Source organism: Eumetopias jubatus, unplaced genomic scaffold (assembly GCF_037043125.1).
Source record: "Eumetopias jubatus isolate StellerSeaLion01/CBP00866 unplaced genomic scaffold, mEumJub1_p1.0 scaffold_14, whole genome shotgun sequence".
NCBI classification, from domain to species: domain Eukaryota; kingdom Metazoa; phylum Chordata; class Mammalia; order Carnivora; family Otariidae; genus Eumetopias; species Eumetopias jubatus.
The window spans coordinates 40,609,923-40,633,854 of NW_028274820.1; the positions used below are offsets into that span (position 1 = coordinate 40,609,923).

Here is a 23,932-nt window from a genome sequence, read left to right on the forward strand (position 1 = left end):
CCATAACTATTGTTTCTAGGGGATCTAATACAGTATTAGGTTCCTGAGAGCCTCTGGTCACATTTTCATCAGCCAATACATGATCTGGTTTTGGGGCACGTGGGTGGCTCCGTGGGTTAAGCGACTCTTGATTTCGGCTCGGGTCATGGTCTCAGGGTCGTGAGATCGAGCCCTGCATTGGGCTTCATGCTGGGCATGGAACCTTCTTGAGATTCTCTCTCCTTCTCCCTCTGCCCCTCCCCACCCCACCCCTGGCTCACACATTTTCTCTCTCTCTTTCTTTCAAAAAAAAAAAAAAAACATATTTTGTCAGTAAGGCACATCACAGTCTTGTGCTTAGGAGCACTGGACAACACTTAGCACCATGCTTGGGGGCCATTATAAACAGTGAAGTCACCAACAAAAAAACTATAAAAATAAAAAATCATGGCACCGAATAAACTACAAAAAGGGCATTTATTTATGGTATGGGAACTGAAACAAGAAAGCAGAGCATTGTCTTATTCAACCTTAACTGGGAATGTGCATGCCAGGTGACTCAAATTTTCCTCCACTCTGCCCTTGTCCATGAATGACTGTGAAACACTGATTTGGAGCTTACAAATAAACCTTAGAGAGTAAGCAAATGCAAAAATACAGAATCCATTAATAAATGAGGACCTACTGTACATAATAAATTTCAGATAGTGGTAGGTGTTAGGAAGCCAGTGAAGCAGGATTGAGGTAGAGAGTGACAGGACATCAGGGACAGCTATTTTAGATGGGTGACTAGGGCAGTCCTCTCTGCGGAGAGGACACCTGAGTAGACATAAGTGATGAAAAGGAGTTTGCTCTCTGAAGGTGAGGGGAAGGAGGCTGTTGTAGGGAACAAATGTGAATGACTGCAAATTGAGGAGCAAGCTTGACTTGATTTGTATGAGGAACAGGACAAAGGCCTCCATGTCTGCAGCAAAAATAGAATGACAGAAGAGGAGGTTGAGAAGGTAATCAGAGGTCAAGTAAGCATGGTCTTGTTGGTCTAAGGAGGAGCTTGGATTCTGTTTGAACGAGTAATGAAAAGACACTGAAGGTTTTAAAATACATATGAGCTGGGGCGCCTGGGTGGCTCAGTCAGTTGAACGTTGACTCATTATTTTGGCTCAGGCCCTGATCTCAGGGTCGTGGGATCAAGCCCTGCTCAGGCTCAGTGGGGAGTCTGCTTCTTTCCCTCCGCCCTTCTTCCCGGTGGCGGGCCCACGCATGCTCTCTCTCTCAAATGAATAAATAAATCTTTAAAAGTAGTAATAAAAATAAATAAATAAAAATAAAATATGTATGAGTTATAGGTTATAACTCTTAAATAATTTTATAACTCCCCCCAAATTACAGATTAAATTTATGCCCCAAAATACCATTTAAATGAACTATATTAAATTAAATAACAAGGTTTCCTTGAAAGTAAAGGGACACAGTGTGACTCAGGCTGACTTCACTGGTGACCCTGTGCCATGTGAGGACTCCAAGAACCACCTTCACCTGACACAAATGGGCCATTTCCTCTTCATGGTTCCTCAGGGTTTCTTCCCCCTGGCCTGCCATGACAGTACCAAAACACTCCTGCAGGCCTCTGACTTACACGGTTAGAAGGCAGCAACATCCAGCTGACCCAAAGCAGGTTAACCTCATCTCTTGACTCTTATTACCCAGAGGAAAACATAAAATTAATATTTCTCCTAGAGAACTCCTAGCATCTCCTTCTCCTCAAGAATTAAACCCCCAGGGCTCCAGAATTGTTTGCAAAACCTTGTTCCAATAGAGGCATTTCAGGGTTGTGAAACTGCATTGTGCAATACTACAGTGGTGAATAGAGGTCAGTACACATTTGTCCCACCCCATACAATGTATATCACCAAGAGTGAGCCCTAATGTCCTCGATGGGCTTTGAGTGATAATGTTGTATCAGTGTAGATTCAGCACTTGTAAAAATCTACCACTCTGGGAAGGCTGTCGGTAGTGGGGAGGCTGTCCATGTGTCGGGACAGGGGTATGTGGGAAATCTCTGTACTTTCTGCTCAATTTTGCTATGAGTATAAAACTGCTCTAAATAATGAAGTCTTAAAAAAAAGAAAAAAAGAAAAACCCTTGCTCTACATGGAAAACCAAACAACAATTTAGGAATGAAGTAAGAATATATTTAAATATAACTGCCTCAGACAGACTCCAAGGCAGCCCCAGATCCAGTGCCTGAAAAGAAGTCGCAGAACAATGTCGGAGGCCTGGGGGACGGAGACATCTCTGCGCCTGTGTGGCTGTTTGAGGGGGGGTTGTGGGTGAGGCAGGGCTTGATTGGGACCACAGGATTGGACGGTCTGTGAGAAGGGGAGAGAGTAGAACATTCTCCAAGGGGATCAAAGGCTTGAGGGCCAAGAGATTTCCAGAGTGCAGAGGGGACTCTGCAGCTGTGAATGCAGACACTGGCTGGAGCAGAGGGTTTTGATTAGGGGATCAGGGGGAAGCATATTTGGAAAGCCTGGCCCTACCATTTCAGCACTGATCTGCCCCAGGGGGACCAGACGGTGGTATTCATAGCCCCAAATTGTCTTGTTGGAGGGCTGGCCGTGGGATCTGTGGCATGGAGGTCCTTTCTCAATATACTTATTTGTACTGAGCCTGTCACTAGCTCGGCAGGAGGTAAAAATTACTTGACAGTCTCTCCTGGCTCTCACCCATCCAAAGCACGTGAGACAGCTGGGGTGTCAGAGTGGGTGGGCACTGGGGAGAGTGAGTCCTTAGGAACTGAAGCTTTCAGTGAAGGAGAATGAAGAGCACAGAGAGGCTTACCCATAGTCTGGGGGCGCCAAGCAAACAGGCCCCTGCAGTGGAGTCCCCATTCCTACCCTTCACTCTCAAAGCGTTTTGTTTGGTGTGGAAATCTCTTCTCTCTCTCCCTCTCTCTCTCTCAGGCATGCACATGTACACATATGTAGACACCTCACACGATTATTATCAAAAATTCCAACTTTCAGCTAAAGACCCTTCTCCTGAACAAAGCTACATTTCAATGCAGTTTTCTCGGTTCCTTGATGCATGGCAAATGTGAACTTCTCACCGTATGTGCAGTACAATCATTTAAGGCCATTTGACTTCTAAAGGCGAGGGTGATAACGTTTTGGATTTCATTTTTGTTTGTCCTATAAGAGTCTTGAATTTTGGCCAAAAACCCAGGCTGTGGATGAATGTGCTTTAGACCTCACTTTTTGTCGTGGGGCCAAGTGGACTTGGGAGAGAGGGTGGAGCTGTCTGTTCAGACATGATTTTTAGTTTTGCCCTTTGCCTCTGGAGCCAGGGCCCTGGCCCCCATCCAGCCGCACGAAGAGAAGATTATGGTATTTTCTAGGTAATTTTAAGGAACACAAACCCAAAGTAAAGTCAGGTGGTTTCAAGTCTGCACTGAATTTTTCATGTTAAGGATTTGTCATGATTTGGGTTTTCAGCAGAGCTGTATTTTAAATGATGAAGGGAGTTGTATTCTTCTGGAGACAGGCATGTTTTGGTTGTTTGCTAATGACCTCTGGTTTTGCTTATGAGGAGTTTTGTTAACAAATGGAAATGTAGCAAAATAAAACACTCTCTTTCTTTCGTACTTTCTTTTTTTTCCCCCTTTTTCTTCTTTTTTAAACAATGAGAATCCTTGCAATAAACTGTCAAAACCAGGCTATAGATATTGGTTATTGTAGCATCATTAATACTGTGTAAAAATAAATTAGTCACTTTAGCAATCAAACACATTCTTCTGATCTCCCGTCGGTGCTTTTAAACAGAGCCTTCCCCTTGCTGTTTGATAGATCCTATTGTTAAGAGAAGGGAACTGTAGAGATGTATTCAGAAATTCTTTGAAATTTTTCCAACCTCGGGAACCCATTCAGCAGTAATTAGCCTTTAAGGAGGCTGATAAAGGAGAGCTGGGCAGGGGCCTGCCTGCTCGAGTTTAAAGGTTAACCCCAATCCCTGGATGAGAGGGTTCAGCTTTAAGGAGCCTTGTCATGCTCCATCTGCCCTGCCTGTTTTCCTTGCCTTTTCCTGCCCTCTGACCCCACCGACCATCTCACCCACTGACTACCTTTCCTAAAAGAAAGGGAGGCCAAGACTGAGCCTGCAGAGGGTGACAAAATTAAACCAAAATAAACTCTCATCTCAAGCACAGAAGACTTCTGTTTCGGGAGAGAAAAAATAGTCTGTCTTCAGGCTAAGTGACTGATTGAATTGAACAGAACTGTAATTTCTGGTTTCTGTTGAGTTCCACCCCTGCAATGGTGTGGGCCATTTGTATTGAGACGGCACTGAATTCCACATAGCTTTCCACCCCCCCCCACCACCTGTCCCCATTGTCTCAACACCACTGCAGAACTCCGGGTATGATTTAAAGCTAAGTGAGAAATATAAAAGAGGCTCTGCTGTCTCCAGAAGGGGTCATATTTTTATATTCACTACAGGCCCCCTTAGTGGAAGGGGCAGTAAAGGCACAAGGGAGAGGTGCTGTCCTTGATCACAAGGGGGCATGACCAGGAAGGGGAAAAGAGCTGCTCAGAAGCAGTATATGTCTGCAGTCTTGGGGCAATTCCCTACGTAGAGAATTGTAGGGTGAATGTGCCCAATTGGATGTGCGTTAGAGACCAAGAAAAAGGAGATGTTCCTTTTCATTTGAGAACTCTCTTTGTTTGCCATGACGAAGTACCATAGGCGGGGTGGCTAAAGCAACAGCAATTTATTTCCTCAGAGTTCTGGAGGTTAGAAGTCCAAGATCAAGGTATTGACAGAGTTGATTTCTTCTGAGGCCTCTCTCCTTGGCTTGTAGATGGGGGTCTTCCTGTGTCTTCACATGGTCTTCCTCTGTACATGTCTGTGTCCTAATCTCTTCATCTTATAAGGACACCAGTTATATTGGATTAGGACCCACCATATGACCTCATTTAACCTTAATTACCTCTTTAAAGACCCTCTCACCAAATACAGTCACATTCTGAGGTACTGGGGTGTTAGAACTTCAACGTATGAATTTTGGTGCTGACACAATGTGGCCCATAACAAGAGCTAAGGATATTTCATTGTCACAGTTGACCCTTGGTTATGGACCAAAAAAGTTAACAATAATGAAGGTCCCATGAGGTTCTTTCATACACACACTCACACACACACACACACACACACACACACACACACCCCTCATTCCTAGTGCCCAAAGAGCTCCAGTCCACCCAAGGTTAACTCCCAGGGGCAGCAGATATTGAGGGAAAGTAGCAAGAACAGTTGGTGCAATGTGGTTAATGTAAGAAGTGACTTTGTTTATGCTGAATCCAAAGACCTATTTCACCATTGTCACCATGAACAGAATATATTTACTAATCGGTGCAGGATATCAAGTTGTGTGGTGCTATTTGGATTCAGGCTTTTTCATAGTCAGTGCACCATTCTCCTGTTTCCGGGCATCACTGTTCTTCTCCAGACAAATAAATATATAAGAATAAGAAAGTTCCATGGAAAAGTATGTGTGTGTGTGTGTGTGTGTGTGTGTGTGTGTGTGCCTGTCACTCTTACACACACACACACACACACACACACACACCAACTGAAATGTATATGTTGCAAAGCCTCTCAGGTACATACTGATGCTTTCAATCCAAGGATAAGTTTTGTTTGTTTTTAAGGAGATAAAATTCATCATTCATCAGACATTTAATTCCCAACACTTCTTTCCTATAATACACAGGAAATTCCTGGCTGGATTTCCTACTGTCCAAGTCACTAGTAGCCTATGTTTTATTACTATGTTTCATATCATTTTTCCTCTTCAAAACAGTGCCCTGCTCCTGGTTCCTTGCCCCTGGTGTACAAACATGCTGAAATCTCTGCCATGACTGGGCAGTCACCATAACTTTCATCAGAGATGAGGTTTCAAGGTACCAGAGTGAGGGGAAATGTTCTAAACCAAAATAGCATGCTAGAAGAACCAAGAGATAGCCCAAGGAGGAGGCTGAATCAAAAATCAGGGAAGGCAGAGGTTCAGCCCTGAAGAGACTAAGAAAGAATTACAAGTCCAAAGAACCAGAAGAAAGTTCAAGGCTCTGCTCCTAAGTGTCAGGCAGAACTGGGACTGCACCTAGATGCTTCCTGCTTCATCACCCACTTTCAATGCATCTTGTCGTCTTCCTATTTGCCAGGCTTGGTGCCAGGTGCTCAAGATATAAATCCACATAAGAAATGGTCCAAAATGTGCAGGATGATACATCTAGTGGCAAGTGGGTTGACCTTGAGGGAAAAAAAAGAAGGCAGCCCTGAACACAAACACCAGTGATGTTAGGATCCTCTTAGAAATTGGTGGTTCATGATTCGAAGGATGGGTTAGCTTAAAATATCACAAACATGTCCTAAAATTTGGTTTAGCTTGCCAAACCACTTGAAGAGCCAGGGTGCATCCACACCGACCACTGCCCCAGATCCCAAGCCCCTCCTCAACAAAGCTGATTGGTCTTTTGACGCAGATCTCTCTGAGGCCATCAGTAAGCCCCTACTTGCTAAATGCAGTGGTTTCTTTCTAGCACTCATCTTACATCGTACTCTCCACCTCTAATCCGTGTGACCCTCTCCAGCCCCAGTTAGGTCTCTTGGTTTGCCTTAGAGCTCTCCGCTAGTTCTCTCCCTTTCACTTCCTTGGCCCAGTTTTTCAAAATTTCTGTCACAGTCTTCTTTTTCTCCTTCCTCTCCACTCTCTCCTCTCCCTCAGCATCTCTCATGAATGCTTCCTGGCCATGGACTTCAAGCCTGCCCTCCCTTTCAGTCCCAGACCTACATTGCCACAGCCAGGTTAACCTGAGTATCTTCTCCAGAGACTCAAATGCACCACGTTTAAAGGACAAACTAGAAAAAATAAAATACAAACTAGATCTTACACCCCTACTCTGTTTCTTCTTCTCCCTACTCAGTTAATGCTCTTCATCATTCAGCTGTCCGCACTGGAAGAGCTGAAAATACATGAACGTAGGCACCTCTGCATCCGTTCAGCGCAAAATACAATGCTCTGCACATTTGTCAATCCCTGTTTAAGATGTTAGTAGCTCATTGCATCAAAAAGTCTGAACTCTATACTTAAGACCATGCATAACATGGCCCCAACCCCCGCCCTAAACAAACCAGAATTCTTTCCTGTTATTCCTCAGGACAGACTCTCAGGGTCCACCAGCCTGTCCCCACTTTTCAGCTTCCCATCCATCTGGGAATTCCATGCTGATTTTCACAGCCAGGTCTTTGCATGTTTTGCTTTCCCCTCCTTGACGGGCTTCCTTCCCATCTGTCAAAGTCTAGGCATCTTCCAAGGCGGGTTCCATCACCTGTCCGAGGTAATACCTTCCTTGACCACATCAGACCACGGTACCCACCAACACCCACTCCCCCCCCGAATCTCCGAATTCCTCTGGCACCAAACGGCTGTACCACAGAATTTCGCACCTGGCTACATACTTGTTCTCTTTCTTTGGTATAAACAAGACAGAAAGCCAGTCTCTTTTCCAGGGATTCACAGACATGGTAAGTTCCTCCTTGAGTTTTTCCCCAAAAATGTGTCTTTGAGGAGCAATGTGTAATCTTTCTTGCTTCAGACGGTGAAATTTACATACCTTCTTGCGATACGACATGTTTTGTCTTAGGTGTCAGGAAATTTAGGGCTGTTGCGTGGCCCGACTGTAATAATCAGCTTATCTCAGAATCCTAGGAAACGTCTCTCTCACCTGCCTCTGCTGTGTGTTCATTCTGAATTTTGCAGACATTTAGTTTGTAAGACACCATAGATCCTTCTGGGACAAAATGAGAAAACAGAGCTCCAGGTAGAACGTATCCTCCTCCTTTTATTGCACAATATTCATGGTCCGACCTGGATTGTGAGTCCTTGAGAACAGTGAGAGCTTATATTTCTTCTGTTGATGGCCCAAAGCTGAAAGCACTGTTGATGGGTTATTACTTTTGGATGTCCTAAGCGAAATAACCTACTTTGTTAAAATGGGTTAGATTAAAAATTACATAATTCTAACAAAGGGCCTTGAGCATATTTACTTCCTCTAGCATTCTGGCCAATGTTTAAAATATCAGAAGAATACAATAAAAATCACTAGTTAAAGTTTTTGTTATGACAGTATCTAAGCATAACACTTCAAATGGGAAAGAAGATTAACGAAATCAATATTTCACTGCCAGTATCACCGGATGACAGAGTGCATTTTTTTTCCCCCCACAACCCCAAAGCCCCACCGGCTGCCTTTCTGCTAAACACACCGTTCAGGTGGTGTCTGCCTTACTTTTTTCTCCCCTCATCCTCATTTTCACTCCCTTCAAGCCCTCCCTTCCAAACACAAGATAGCAAACATTAAGATTGGCTTTCAATAAAACTATGTGTGCCAGTCATCAAAATTTTTTTTTGTGGGGGTTTGGGGGGGTGAGGGGGAAGAGGGGTTCCTTTTTTAAGCTCACCCAGGGAGAATACTTCAACTTTGAAAGAAACCACAAGAATGTGATCATCAACTCACATAGCCAGATGTAGCCTGTGTTCATACTTCCTGCCCTTTTACCCCTGCCCACACCCCCCTTCCCCACATTCACCCACCAACACATACCTGGACCTGTTATTTATATGTGAATAATCCATGTAAGTACAGACACTTTTGAGACTCCTTCACCCAACTGACTGGGCTTTCCCATTGTGCAAGAAGTAAGGGCTGTGGATCTTTTCTTTGGCTCTTTCAACCAGAGTGGAAACGTTTGCTTTTCCTTTTCACGAGTTGCCTTTACCACTTTTTCCTTCTAAGCAATAATATTAAAGAGAGAATGAGGGTAACAAATAACAGACACAGTGTCTTTATAATTATGAGATTCAAAGATGTCTTTATCCCCTCCTCCTGATTTAACCTACAGTGTATGTCTGATGTTGGAAGATAAATCAAAATTCCTTTTTACCACACAAAGTAATGGTTTTTGGACCACACCAGTGTGGGTCCATCTTGGCCAGCTTCATGTGATCTCTTAACCTTGCAGTTTGCCCAGGGCTCCTAATTAATATAGGTTATTTTCCCACAGTCATGTACAATGTCCTGAGTCTCTTTGCCTCACGTTTAGCTTCTGTTTGCTTTTTGAAAAGATTAATTTCAATTTGGCTTAGGTGTAACAGAATAAGGTAAGCAAGTCTGTTGCAAAATAGGAAACATAATGTGTTCTACATAGAAACAGGATATTTTGAACTTCTGCTATGTAGGATTCTCCTTTCTGGTTTTTTCCATGATTGAAATAAATAAAAGGATCGGCTATACTAGTATTAGATATAATATAAATGATGTATTATGTTTAACACCAGGAGACACAGGAGTGCAAACCCACAAAAAACTTGCCTTGACCCTTTGAAAATGTACCCTTGATGCAAGAGGTAGAAACAAAAATTTAAATAATTTTGGGGCGCCTGGGTGGCTCAGTCACTTAAATGTCTGCCTTTGGTTTAGGTCATGATCTCAGGGTCCTGGACTCAAGTCCTGCATCGAGCTCTCTGCTCAGCGGGGTGTCTGCTTCTTCCTCGGCCTTTGCCCTCCCCCCCCCAATCATTTTCTCTCTCTCTCTCTCCCCCCCCTCAAATAAATAAATAAAATCTTTAAAAAATTTTTAAATCATTTTACCATTAGATTTTATACCCACAAATCTGGATATTTGGGTATATGACTTCTTGAACAAAAATGAAATTTGTCAAAATGTCATATTTACTAAGTGTAGTGAGACCACTAATGTCAGATTAGCTCTGGGGACCAGCAAATGTTTACCTGGCACTTGAGAAATAAGTACGAATCAAGGTAAAATGCATGGATCTAGGTTTATAATTTTCGATATTTTAAATCTTTCTTTAAGAATTACACAATAGAGGGCGCCTGGGTGGCTCAGTTGGTTAAGCAACTGCCTTCGGCTCAGATCATGATCCTGGAGTCTCGGGATCGAGTCCCGCATCGGGCTCCCTGCTCAGCAAGGAGCCTGCTTCTCCCTCTAACCCTCCCCCCTCTCATGTACTCTCTCTCTCTCTCTCATTCTCACTCTCCCAAAATAAAAATAAATAAATCTTTAAAAAAAATTACACAATAGAGATATATATCAATTTATTTATACTGGTAAGACAATTTGTAAGCCAGATGCCAGAGTGGAGGTTGACAGCTTCAGGATCAGCGTGGAAACGTTCTGCCACTTAATCTAACCTCTAGTAAAATGCAGCTAAACAGCTTGACATTACATAGGTAATAAATAAATGAATAGACACAACCTTGCCTGCAGATACCACTTTATTTGCTCATTCTTCTAACTTTCCAAGTCTTCGAGACTTTTCATAGTCACACTTCTAGCTGCTTCTAGGTCCAACCCATTATCATCCCTCCTACACCCCCTCATCCTTAATACCAACTCCCTTCCCTCCTACCTCGAATACAGTGTCTGAGCAACCTGACTTTTATCTACATTTGCCGAATGCTTCTTTCTCTAACTGCTACCATGTTGGACGTGAAACCACTCAGCCAGAGTAGAAATAGAACTGGCGCGGCAGCAACCGAAGGGGTTCTTTGGACCTGTTTGCCTCCTACAGCTGCATGGCCCTTCAGAGAGAAAATGTCAGTCCAGAGAGAGAGTACCAGTCCAGAGAGCAAGCCACCTCAGTTGTACTAAGGAACCAACTGGGCCACTCCTGGTTTTGGCGATACAGTGACCCCCTCTGCCTGCCGCACCTCAGGCAAGAAGGCAGAACATACCAAAAGAGCCAGAGCAGCTAAGATGGATGCAGAGAGCAAGTTAAGAGAGCCTCCCAGTTTGTTTAGTGTTTTCACCCGGATTCTGTACAGATCTGTGCTACTAAAATGCCCATTTTAAAGAAGAACCATTAGGTGGAGCTGATATTCATAAAAATCATGCCAATGGGAAATATTCCTTTCATGAATTAGGCAAAGCTGGTAGTTTTTATCATGGCTTTAAACACTCAAATACTAGTCAAAACCTGTGAATATGTATACATTCTTTTATATGGATAATTATCCTCTTTATTGGTGGCGCCTCCTGGATTAGGAGGATTCTTCCATGCAAATAAGCAGAAGAGGAAGGTAGTGCAACAAAGAACACCTTTTATGTGGCTTCAGTACTTATTTAGCCAAACTTCTACATTTACAGAGAGGCAAATGCTACATTCCTGGATTCCTAGAAACTTCTTTGTAATTATTTTAAATTTACTAATTCAAATGAAGGTCCTTATATAGTTTTGGTTAATGCCTACAGAAAACAAGCCGACGCCCTATCCATGTGCTGTTAAGAATAGCTCACCCAAAGTACTTAGGTCTGATTTCAAATTTCTGATTGTGATAGAAACAGGCGAAGATATCACTTAGGTCTGCTCTGTATTGTTTTAATGTGAGCCATAGAAAGGAAGATGAAATACAGGATACTTTGTGCTTTAGAAGGATCCCAAATTAAGTTGCAAATAATGTTTTCTAATGGTAGTACCAAATTCACAACGCCTCTTTTTGGCCAAGAGAGTTGGGTTTTTTTGGTTTGGTTTGTGAGTTTTGGTTTGTTTGTTTGTTTAAGCACTTTCTTTTTATGGTAGAGGCATCCATTTTTGTGTGAGCCTGAAGTTTTGGGGTCCTTTGGTGGTTTTTTTTAAAGTGATATTGTGGTCTCACATTGTAATGTTTCCTGGAAGAACTGGCTGGCTATTTATTTTAATTCACAGGAACCCACATGACAATTTTTGAAGGACATTTTCTTATTACTCATTGTTTAGTATTTTGGTCACTGTTTTTTTCCCAACAGGATATAGTTTCAAGGTAAGATCCCATTGTTTTCTTTTTATGTCAGAAAAAATATAGAAATTCTGCTGTTAGTTTTCTGGCCCCTTCCCCACCTACCCATGTATTACCCCCACCCCCACCCCACTTCCCCTCCACTCCAAAAGAAATTTTCATGGTTTGGGTAAACATTTCTACTAAATCTGCTTTGAAAGCTAATCATTTAGAGGCAAATACAACCTCAAGAACCACAGCGTTGGGAGGTGTTTGGAGGCATTTTAACACAAATCTTCCTATTCACCAACCTTCAAAATTCTAAACCCTACTGGGGATGCCTAAAGATTTTGATGAGAGGAAAATAAATAACATAGAGAAAAATAAAACAAACATTATGTTCTCTAAATATGACTTTGGTATAGATCTGACAACAGAAATAGAATTTCATCTTTCATGAAATCCTTTTATAGTTAACTGATTGGAAAAAATATGCATTAGTCATTGTCAGAAGTATACTTATAAAATCAAAGCTCAAATCAAGTCTTTATTGTAAAACGTTGATGGGTGTTGTACAGTTTCACTTTGGAACAGAGTTCACTACCTGCTTCTCTCATGTAAATTTAATATTCTTTATTCCTCCTTTAGTTGGTCAAATAAGACATCTATCATTACTTTCATGATTTCCAGATTCTCACCAAAAACACCCTGGTACATTTTTAGATGTATATTTTTATGAAAGAAAAAAATGTTTTATTAAAGTCACTGATAGGAATTTCACAGAACCTCAAGGAAGATGGCTTTTTTTTTTTCACACTGCAATAGTTAATTTTATTTGTTCAAGGGCTCATATTGCAAGCATTAAACCAAGCATGGGCTTTGATTTTGTGAGCCCAGATTCACATATTTAGGAAGATAAAAGCAAACTGTGATCCATGTATATGGATGAAAAACTAAAGGCTCACAGTTAATCACATCATAGTTTTAAATTTCTATAGCCTAGAAGCCAGAAGTCACAGATCTTTTAGGTCTTTCTGGATGTCCCACAAGGTATCTGCACTTTTCTTGAGCTGGGCAACCTCCTCATCCTTCAGCTTCTGGTTGATCACACTGGTTAAGCCCCGAGCGTTCAGGGTACATGGAAGGCTCAGGAAGACTTCGTTCTCAATGCCATATATCCCCTTCACCATTGTTGACACTGGATGAATCCTGGATAGATTTTTCAACATGGATTCAATGAGATCAGCCACACTTAATCCAATAGCCCAGTTGGTATATCCTTTTAGCTTGATGACTTCGTAGGCACTTTCCACAACCATCTTATGCACTTCCTTCCAATTTTCACTGTCGTTGTCTGTTCCCATTTCTGGATTCAGTTCCTGAAGAGAAACGCCTGCCACATTCACTCCACTCCACACAGCCACACTTGAATCGCCATGTTCTCCCAACATCCATCCATGGCAGCTGCTGGGATGAATGCCAAGTTTTTCAGCCATGAGATAGCGAAATCTAGCAGAATCCAGATTACACCCACTTCCAATTACACGGTGCTTGGGTAGTCCACTTAGTTTCCAGGTAACATATGTGAGAATATCCACTGGGTTGGAAACCACAATTATGATACAATCAGGACTGTACTTGACTATCTGCGGAATAATGAATTTGAAGACATTAACATTCCCCTGCACCAGATTGAGCCGGCTCTCTCCTTCCTGCTGGCGGACTCCTGCAGTCACCACCACAATCTTAGAATTGGCAGTCACAGAGAATCTTTATCTGCTACAATTTTAGGTGTCTGAAGAAATAAGCTCCCATGTTGCAGATCCATCACTTCTCCTTTGAGTTTATCTTCTAAAACATCCACAAGGGCAAGTGCATCAGCCAGAGACTTTCCCAGAATGCTGATGGCACACGCCATACCAACTTGTCCAACACCCACTACAGTGATCTTATTGTTTGGGATGGTTGCCTCTTCTTCTGCAACTGGTGCAATCCGTTTTTCCTTAAGAGTTGCCATTGTGCCCAGAGAGAAGGAAGATGGCTTTAATTATAACTCTTATCTTTGAATAACTCTTTGTAGAAAAACTTTCACAAGCTTTATTCCATTCGATCCTTACTGTAGAACAGAGTCCAAGAAAGCCGATGGGAGCTCTTAAGGTCAGTTGCTCCCGCCTTCCATCTTACAGATGAAAAAGCTGAGGTCCATGATGTTAGGTTGAGTTTACCAACGTCTACAGTCTGTGTCCACTTTCTCCTATTGCCTTTTCTGGCCATGCATCCCGTGTTCTCCTCTTTCAGATCACGTCACTGCAGGCCCTCACTCAAAGCGGTGTAGACATCTGGTGAACTGGAACGCAGATCTCTGCTTCCTAGCCTCATCTTATGACACTCTCTAGTGCATGGCCTGCTGTTAATCCCTGCTGGCTAAAGGGCCATTCCCATCCTAGTCCTAGGTTTTTTTGGAAAAAAAGATTTCTGTTACTGTCATAAGGGGCTAAGGGTGCCTGGAATTGTATGGGTAACATCTTCAGGATTATTAACGATCAATTCAGGAAATGAGATAAACATTCCATGATATTTTTTAACCCTTCCCACAAGTTACACAGTGTGTGCTTCGTAAATATCAGTTGAATGGACTGAAACAACAGGTACCAGGGCTATTGTTTGTGCTATGAAGACCGAAGACCATTGCTGTGGTTCATAGAGGACCACGTGGTCCCAGCAAACAGAGGATGTGCTTAACAGCTAGGAAAACCAGAGAACCAAATCCAACTCCACCACTTACAACCTCCGTGGCCTTGAGAAAGCTACCTAAGTTTCCTGAACTATAATTTTCTTTTCTGTAAATACCGTCTACCTTACCGAGATTTTATGCGGATTAAATTAGACAATGTGTGTAGAGTCATGCACAGCAGACACCCAACGATTTATCCTTCACTGCCCTTCGTGTCTGGCTGGGAGGTGACTGGTAGCCTGCTTCTCTGTGCTGTTTGAAAGTGAGGGCATTAAAGTCAAGCTGATCTGCATCTGGATATTTGGGGGTTTGGGGCACGGCCCCGGAAACTTGTCTAAAGCACAGGGTGTCGTGGCTTTGTTTCATTGGCACTTGTCACACATGCAGTACGTGGGTAGCTGTGCACAACAGTTTGAAGTTTCTATTTTAATTCCAGCTCGTTCACATATGGTGCTATGTAAGTTTCAGGTGTACAATTCAGGGATTCAGCACCTCCATACATCACCCAGTGCTCATCACAAGTGCCCTCCTCCTTCATCCCCATCACCAAATTTTTAATGGGGCTTTCAGATTACCCTTTGAGCCCCAAATAAAAAAGAATGAAGAATTCCTTTCTCTAAAAAAAAGTACAATTACTGTTCAAAATAGCACTGCTTAAGGATGGAAGAGGGGCATTAATTAGCCTATGCCTAGAGCTTAGAATGTTATACTTGGCAATAGTGGTTCCTTGCTGTCAGTCCGCTTGGTATCCTGACAGTGGGCTCAGTCCTGACCAAGACTTTCCCAATCTGTGAATTTATCAAGGTTAAAACAAAGCCTTTGAAAACCTAAGCCCTTCTTCCTTCGCCTAAACATACACATACTGTAACCCAGAATAATGTGCCTGTGATTTTCACAATGGGAGGTTCAATCTTGAGGGTCGGGGGTGATGAGGAAGTTGGAGGAAAACCTAGACAGTAATAGCATTTCAACACAATCCTACTAAACATGAGAAAATTGGATTTTGGTAACATGAACAATGGCTGTTATTTCCAGATGCTTAAAAAGTGGTTTCCAGGACATATGACAGTTTTGACTAAGTTTCTCACAGAAACAGCAACTAAAAGAAAAGAGGAAAGAAACAAAGTAGAGATTAACAGGATAATTTCTTGGGAGAACTAATGTATCAAATAGTATTGGCTTTCTAGTAAATGTTTAAAGGTCAGGTGGTTTTATAATTGATCAAAACAAGGACTGTGGATATGATATGTTTCCTGTATGTCTGGATGTGTCTCTATCTAGACCTCCGTATACCCAGTTATACTATCAGCTGGGTTATTGAAAGAGGATACTGAAAGAATTGACTTTTTTAAGCATGTGTTTTCCACCCTTTGACTTGAAGAAAAATGTGTTACTCATGTGCTTCAACAAATAGTGACTGACTAGCTATAACATCAGGCATTTGGGGCGGGAATAGTGTTTTACTCAGAGTTACAATTTAATATTCGGAAGTGGTCAGTGAAGGACCAGCTACTGTATCTCAGTAAGGAATAATGATACAATCATGCCACTTTAAGGTGTCACTGGATATTCAGATTCTCTGGACAATCACCTAGTCCAAAGCACTAGAGAAAGCAAGAAGCTCCGTAAATAGCAATTTGGCAAATAATTTTGCCTTGAAATCACACTGCAAGCGTGGTTTATAATAAACATTCTGGCATAAAAGAGTTATAGAATATTAAAGTACAAAACTATAAGGCTAATGTCCACTTAATTCTTTTTTGAGGTCCCAATATCATATGTCCTTTTTCAAATTACCCATTAGACACTTTTTGCAAATAAAACACATCTCACGCATCTGCTACCTACCCCCCTCGTGCACAGTGGCCCATCTAAAATCTGTGTTGCTTTACCAGTATTGTAATTGTGTTCAATTCTGAGCAATGCCAAAGCAATAGAATTCATGGAAAGAGAAATCACTTACAGTTACTACCTTCACAAACCTTTGCTCTAGGTTTTTGTCTTCTCACTGATTTTTCTCACTTCCATTTCAGCACATGCATTCTGTACATTTTACCTTTGCTAACAGTACACTTTGGGAGTTTGCTCTAATATTTGGAGCTGTTCCCTACAGATACATTCTTTGCACATTCCGTGCATAAAAGATTTGATTGTTCATATTATGTGTTATATTTTTTGGTCTTATTACTCTGGCCTGCACAGGCATTTAGTCGAATCCATGAAGAGAATACAGACAGCTGACTGGATGAAGAAGACATTGTGGAAAAAAACTCCCATTGTTTAGATTTCTGTCAAAGGATATAAGAATACTTAATTTCTTTTATCTCTAGGGCTTTCATTATCATTTAAATTTCATTTTACATTAATTGATCAGGGATTAGTAAAGCCATTATGCAGAAATTAGAATAAGACAAGCCAGATGGAATGAATAATTCATGAAGTCCAATTACATTTTATTTCTGGTGTACTTTCAAACTTGCGTCTGACTTCTGTGCTATTTTGATGTGACAATATTCACTGGAAATCAAGAGTGCCATTTTAATTTAGTGTATCCCTCTGGAGTGGAAGCATTTGTATGCAATGGGGGTGTGCTAATGCATTCCCCCAAAACACCAATTTCAGGGCTGCTGGAAATACTGGGTGATCTAGAAAATGTGGTTCATCTTCTGTGAAGGTTCAGGGATTTCTCCATGGAGCCACACCAGTCCACCTGAGTAGGCAGAGAAACTAAGGGTCTTAGAACCGCGAGATTTTTAACCTCCCAGAAGAGCTACAAATCCCTCCAAAGCATGTGTTCTCCTTTCCGCCGTGAAGGAACCACTAAAAAAGTAGGAATCTGGCCCAGAGTCGGCCTGGAAGCCGACTTGCAGCTACAGACAAAGACCACGAGGTGGCAGGCGTTGCCTTCCGTGCGAAAGGTCCGGGGCGGCCCGGGGCCTGCCTGGGCTTCCAGAGCATTCCGGCGGGTGTGAGCCCCGCGGGCGGACGGCGGTGGGGTCCCGGCACGGCGCGACTCGCGGAGCGTACCCTAGCGAGGATTCCGACCTCCGGGGCGGCCGCGTCCACCTGCATGGAATGCCTCGTCCGCCTGTGTCTGAAACCGCCTCCCCCGCAGGTCCCGGGCCCCAGCCCCTTAAGAGTCCCCCCTTCCCACCCAGCCCGCCCTCCCCCAGCCACCCCCCGGTATTTATTTATGCCACTGGACAGTTCTAGTCACATTAAAGCTGCGGTTCACCTTTTCGAGGACTTTCATCTCGGGCAGTTTTATGACACTTTGTGAATGTGCAAAGTTTTTAATTAGGCTCTCTAGACAGCCCGAGGCAGCGGCAGCGCCACCGAGTCTTCACGCTCTCTCTGCTTTACAGCACAACAAGCCGCTCTACTCCTTTGAAGACAATGCAGACTATGTGTACGATGTCATGTGGTCCCCCGTGCATCCCGCGCTCTTTGCCTGCGTGGACGGGATGGGGCGCCTGGACCTCTGGAACCTCAACAATGACACCGAGGTGAGCAGCGGCGCAGGCGCCCGGGCGGGAGGGCTGGGAGGAGGGCGCAGCCGGCCTCTCTCTGTCTCCCCCTCTTTCTCCGGCACGGCCTTTTTTGGACTGACCCTCCAATTGCAGCTGGGCGGCCGACCCCCACTCTCGACTGCTCTGAAGGGAATTGACAGATGCACCGGCCCCCAATCATTTCCTCTCCCTTCATCCCCAACCCGTGGCAGATCCTGGACAATTAATTGACGACCCTTCTTTGCAGAGAGCAAAATGATGTGTGTTCCTGCCTTTCCCTATGGGAAAGGACACACAGGCATATTTCAGAGCGGTGTTGAAATAACTATTGGCAAGCACTTGGAAAAGTCCAGCTTTTGTGGACGCTGACGTGAGATTGAGTTTTTAAAAAGGGTTATTTGTCAGTGTTTGCTATTCGCACACTTTGTTTTAAATCCGTAAGAGAATTCTGTTGACTGTTTACGTTTAGATCTTCCATTTGATTTTTACGAGGTTAATAATCCTTGTCTAAAATATTGAACTTACAGGCAGACTTTCACAGTAGTTTGTAACTCTGAACATGTCCGTTAAACTTAGTGTTTAAAAAAAAAAAAGTGGGATTTCAACGTGTCACATTTAGAGTACTTCCCAAGTGAGAAGTGGCCCACTTTTTTTCAAAAGGGAATTAACGGTAAGGAGATACTCGTTTTAAAAATTATGCTATATATATTTATGTTTTAAAAAAAATCATGCCATGTGCATTTCCCCCCTTTCCCGCACCCTTAAAATTACTGAGGAGCTAATTCAGCTACTTGGGGTTTTTTTGTGGTGTCTTCTTTTTTTTTTAAACATGAATATTAAATGTCCTTCAATTTACTAAAATAAAATGGTCTCTTCATCACTTCCTGGCTTCTGATTCAGGGCAGCTCTCCATAAATAAGAAGGGACAGGTAAGGGAGTAAGTACAGCAAACTACATGTCAAGTGGAGAGCAAGAGAAAGGGCTTTTGAAGTGTTTTGAGCAGGAAGCAGCACAGCCTTTTTAATTAGGAAGCCTACAGCTGGAGGATATGAGGAGGAGGCTCCCCTAATATTTTTTGTGGGAGCAGACAGGGAAATATCCCTCAGGTGTTACTATTGAGCCGTTGTATCTCGCAAAATTACATACACCTTTGGCCACTGCCAAATGGTTATCTTTTGAAAATATTTTAAGTCTGTGTTTTCTTTTGGCTACAAGAAGTATGTGACAAAGGCAAGAGTTATATAATGAAGCATCTTTGAAAATGATCAAAAGTCATGAATACATGCGATGCCCATCATTTGGGTGTTGGAATGTTCATAACATTATTGCTTTTCATAGAAAGATGCATTATTATTCGACGTTGTGATGGTTTCCCAAAGTCTTTCATCACTGTTGATTAAAAGCATATTGCCTCTACCTGCTGGAATAAACTCATTCACTTAAAGCAACCAAAAAACACACGTTTTCCAGGTTGGCTTAGGAAGCCCCCCTCCCCCCATATCAGAAATCACATCTAGTGGAAGTGATGTTTAGGTGATACCCACTATGTTGCAGTGGGATGAGGGTTCTACACGCTCCTTAATACTTCCTATGTAACTGTTTTTTGTTTTGTTTTTAGTCTGCTTTTTAGGTAAAATGAAATCAATGTGTCAACACTGCCAAATGTAATTTTCCCCTTCTCTTTCTCTAGGTATCAAGGCACAACCACATTAAGAGTTCTATAACTAAACATTTTTTTAAAGTCATTTCGGGGCATGCAAACTGCTTAGTTTTGTGGTACACATGATTCTGCTTTCAGAATAACAGTAGATATATCGAATCTGATTCAAATCCAGTAATGAACTGAACCCTTTTTTAAACTCTCAGATCATTTTTGCCTTCGATCAAGTTGAACAAGATTTTTCAAACACTTGTCAGATTAGGATTTAGATTTGTGTAAAAAAGAAAGAGAACGAACCTGAATTCCCAGCGTGATTCGTTGCTGTTGTTGAAATGACTGTATCTTTAGACCAAGTTATCCCAATTGCTCCTATGCAAAGATAGTTCATATTCACCTACCTCAGTATCACTGACCTCCACACTGTGTAGTAATTCATACTGTATATATCCTTGTTTTGCAATTAGAATGAGCCTTAAAAAAATGTGAAAATAACTGTGAAACCAAAGTACAGAAGTTGGACTCAATATATGGATTATTTTCACTAAAGATTCATCAACTTTTGAAAGGTCATTATGGATCAAATAAAATATATTTTATCATTTGCTTCGGCATTTGATAATTTTCTAGCACGTACTATAGGTTGTGATAGTCATTTTTTTACCATTTATAATATTTGAAAAGGTATTTTTAAATGGTTAAAATATTAATTGTCCCGGTTTGCTATAATACTTAATTCTCAATAAATAAGATTCTTTAAAATGTATTAGGCATAATTTAAAATGTATCAGAAATCAGTTTGAGTGATTAGCTTTTTAACATACTCATACTAAGAGTCAAAATTTTTATTCAGTCTTTGGGATTATTCATTGATAAAATCTGATATCGAACAGAGTTAGGTAAAGTCTGATCCTGCACAATCTCCCCAAATTATGGTGTTAAAAACTAAGTCTGAAACTGTGTAGCTGAATCTCTGATTTGTTTTCTGAATAGCACACTAATAGTAAAGCATATTGACAGAATTATGGCCCATCTAAATTCACACTGTTTGGGCCTTTGAAAGGTTTGGTTAAAAATTCAAGCTCCAGCCTGCACAGCAGGTACCTTTATTGTCGAAATTGTATATTTTTTTAAAAAAGATAAATGAGTTGGGGACTTTTGTTTTACATTTCTGCTCGCAGCTGATATACAGTGATTTAAGCGGGTAAAAGAATTTTTATTGATTTCAAGATTAAGTTTAAACATAGATTCTTACATATGATGGAGTTTTTATTGCTATTTTAAAGATAGGTATTGGGTCAATAATCTCCTATAAACAGATGGTTTCAGTTCCTTGACTCGCAGAATGCCGGGAGAGCTAAGGCACATCCATGTTGGGTTCCCATCCTGAATGACCTGTCTAGTAGATCCAGGTCTTCAACAGTGGCATGAGATGGTCTTTAGGACCCGCTTCTCACTGTATTTTTTTTTCTTTTTGTTTCGAGATTTACTCTTTCCTTTTTTAATGGCCTCTTGTCATTTCCTAGTCAGCATTCTTGTAGAAGGCTCAGAGATCTGATCTTCCTATCAGTTATAAACCTCCAAACCTAAAGACCAGAGTTTACACCACTGTGGATAGAGGAGGGGGAGACCCACAAACATCTTTTCCCAACACGAGGGTTCTTGTAACAAATTCTGCAGGTTCCTCTTCAGCACCTCTGGGTCATTTTAATAGTAAGTATGATAGTGATTCCGCACATTGGCAGATTGCAGTGTTGACTGAAGGAGACCGGAGGAGACTTCTTCTACAAACAGGTGTTGCAGTCCCTCAGGACATCACCTTGGGGGCATTTCCAAAGTTAGAGAGTGCTTCGCCCACCCTGCTACTGACAGGAAGGGGGAAAACAGAAAAAAAAAAAAAAAAGAAGAGAATTCGAGCTTTTGGAAGTTTTGCCACCTGCATTTTTTTCTTCTTCTAATCATCCCCTCCCCGATGAGGTTTTGAGGGATCAAAACCTATTTTTTCCCAGAAGACACACACTAATATGACCTTTATTCCACCATAAACCCCCCTTCCTGCCTTTTATAGTATCTTTAATCTTGGTAAATCCTGAAATCTCTCTCTCCATCAATCCATAAATCATGACCCGATCGAGAAGTATCATATTTAGGTGCTGTGTTTGTATGTTGGATGTACACCCTGCATAATCCGGAGAAATATTTGTCACTCACTGCCCATTGACTGTGGAAAAAGACTCTCCCGCTTTTCTTTTTTTGTTAAAGTGTCTCCTCTCTACCCCTTAATTCAGTGGAGCATATGATTTAAGAACAATGAATCCTTTTACCCCTGCACAAGGGATGTATATTACTTCATGCACGTGAAGGCAGCAGTGACTCACCCAGTTAAACGTATCATTGTGAATTTGTATATCTAAATTCATATTCAGAGATTCTCTGTTGCTGTTGTAACCCCTGTGACAGGTTCCAACAGCAAGTGTGGCCATTGAGGGGGCTTCTGCCCTAAACCGTGTGCGTTGGGCTCAAGCTGGCAAAGAAGTTGCCGTTGGAGACTCAGAAGGCCGGATTTGGATCTACGACGTTGGAGAGGTACCCGTATTTTTTGGTTTGTGGGTTTGGGTGTTTTTGGTTGTGTGTGTGTGTGTTTGTTTTTTGGGTTTTTCTTTTCTTTCTTTCTTTCTTTTTTTTTCTTTTTTTTTACTTGTATGTCTAGTTTAAAGACCTAGTGAAATTATCAACAAGACCTGTGGGCCACAAGAGCCCGCTTGAGTGCGTTTTCAAATGGCCATTGACTTCAGCGGGAGTTTGGTAAGACCTCCTTAGGGCCTAATTTGGTCTTCTGTCTCCACACACAGGACACTGTAGTTAATGATCCAGGCTCTTTCAGAGTGCTGTCGAATTCCCAGCTATCCTGTGAGGAAGCATGGCACTTCCTACCAATTTTATGAGAATGAAATGAGTTTGTCACATTCATTATGCTAGCATTGGATTGGGAACTTGTTGAACAAACAAACAAAGTCAGGTTTTCATCATGTTCAGTTAAAATGTATACTATTACTCTTCAGTTAAAATGTAGCCAGTTAAAGAGGCTGAGGTTATGCTCCCTTCGGCAGTGCATATACTAAAGTGGCTGAAGAGAATCAGAAATTGGTACCATTTTCATGATATCTAAAGTTACTATATGGAATATATAACTCCAGTATATCTTATTACATGATAAATGAAGTATTCCTGAATATTATGGCACATATCAAACGGGAAAAATCTGTATTTTTCATTTCAGATAAATCTCTTTAATATTACATTACCAATCAGTTGTACTTAAATGCATCTGTTTATTTTTACTAAATCGGAAAGTGTTGACAAAAACCTTCATCTGCAATGAGGTTAAAGAATTTTTTCCTTAAAGACAAATATTGAACTTTCAAGCAAAACAAAACAACAGTGTTGTGTAATGCTATTCTGGTGTAATATGAATCTAGAATTTGCATTCCAGGGAGGAAATATACCACATTTGTATGTAGAACACCCTGGACGTAGGCAGTACTCTGTGCCTGCCTGGTGGAGGGGCTTAGCTGATCGTACCGAGAAGGGTTCTGTATGGTTTCCTTGGTCCGCATTCTGTAAATTTGGCCATCCCAGATGGTTTGTTCTACACCGGAACCTTTGATGATACATTATATATTGCAGTATGGTGGAGTCGATTATGTTGAAACAAATTAGGTGGTGGTGGTGGTGGTCTTGCTCTTAATTCAGCCAGAAAGAGAAACTGAAGGACTTTATAGATGGGAGGTTTCTATTTGGGGATGTACGACCCTAAGAAAAATACAGGAAAATCTGTTTTCCTGCATGTTATCTAGTTCATTAGACACCCCCTTAACTACTCCTGATGCCACAAGCTGAGTCATCCCGACAGCAACAAAGACTCAGTTAATATTCATCCCCAGTGGTGAAGATGCAAATGGTATGGTGACTATTGACGTAGTTTGGAGTCTTTGGGAAAGAGAATACCCTCTGAATCAAAAATATTGCCTATGGTTTTACAGCAATATTTTCTTCAAAGATTATTCTTTATAGTCAATGCATCTTTTTCATTGTCTCCATCAAGATAAACCTAAGCAACAACAAAAACAAATACTCCTCATTAAGTTCATTTACTAAAAAATTAAAAAGCTAGCGAAGAGGAATTTAAAAAAAAAGGTTTATTTTTTTCTTTCTTTTT

The 23,932-nt window shown here is 41.7% G+C and overlaps 2 protein-coding genes across 6 annotated transcripts in view; one reads left to right on the top strand and one right to left on the bottom strand.

The window, feature by feature from the left end:
- DYNC1I1 (dynein cytoplasmic 1 intermediate chain 1) overlaps positions 1-23,932 on the top strand; it is a 272,515-nt gene that overhangs the window by 232,805 nt on the left and 15,778 nt on the right. For 4 of the 5 annotated variants that reach the window (XM_028118650.1, XM_028118661.1, XM_028118678.1 and 1 more), the window contains 2 exons: positions 17,913-18,053; positions 22,174-22,299. In XM_028118650.1, coding sequence (XP_027974451.1) covers positions 17,913-18,053; positions 22,174-22,299 — 267 coding nt within the window. Of the gene's footprint in view, positions 1-17,837; positions 18,054-22,173; positions 22,300-23,932 lie in introns of all 5 variants that reach the window. The other variant, XM_088018701.1, reaches the window with a different exon arrangement.
- LOC114203994 (L-lactate dehydrogenase B chain-like) lies at positions 12,801-13,830 on the bottom strand. Its single transcript, XM_088018240.1, has 2 exons — positions 13,586-13,830; positions 12,801-13,412 (listed from the first exon to the last, which is right to left on the bottom strand). The coding sequence occupies exons 1-2, from the start codon at positions 13,828-13,830 to the stop codon at positions 12,827-12,829; spliced, it is 831 nt and encodes a 276-aa protein (XP_087874366.1). The 3' UTR covers positions 12,801-12,826.

What these genes read in the sequence shown, in the direction of transcription:
- LOC114203994 (XM_088018240.1), bottom strand. Translation starts at nt 13,830, where the DNA reads ATGGCAACTCTTAAGGAAAAACGGATTGCACCAGTTGCAGAAGAAGAG. An exon ending in CCTAAAATTGTAGCAGATAA is followed by an intron (nt 13,413 to 13,585) that starts AGATTCTCTGTG and finishes GGTTTCCAACCC; the next exon opens with AGTGGATATTCTCACATATG.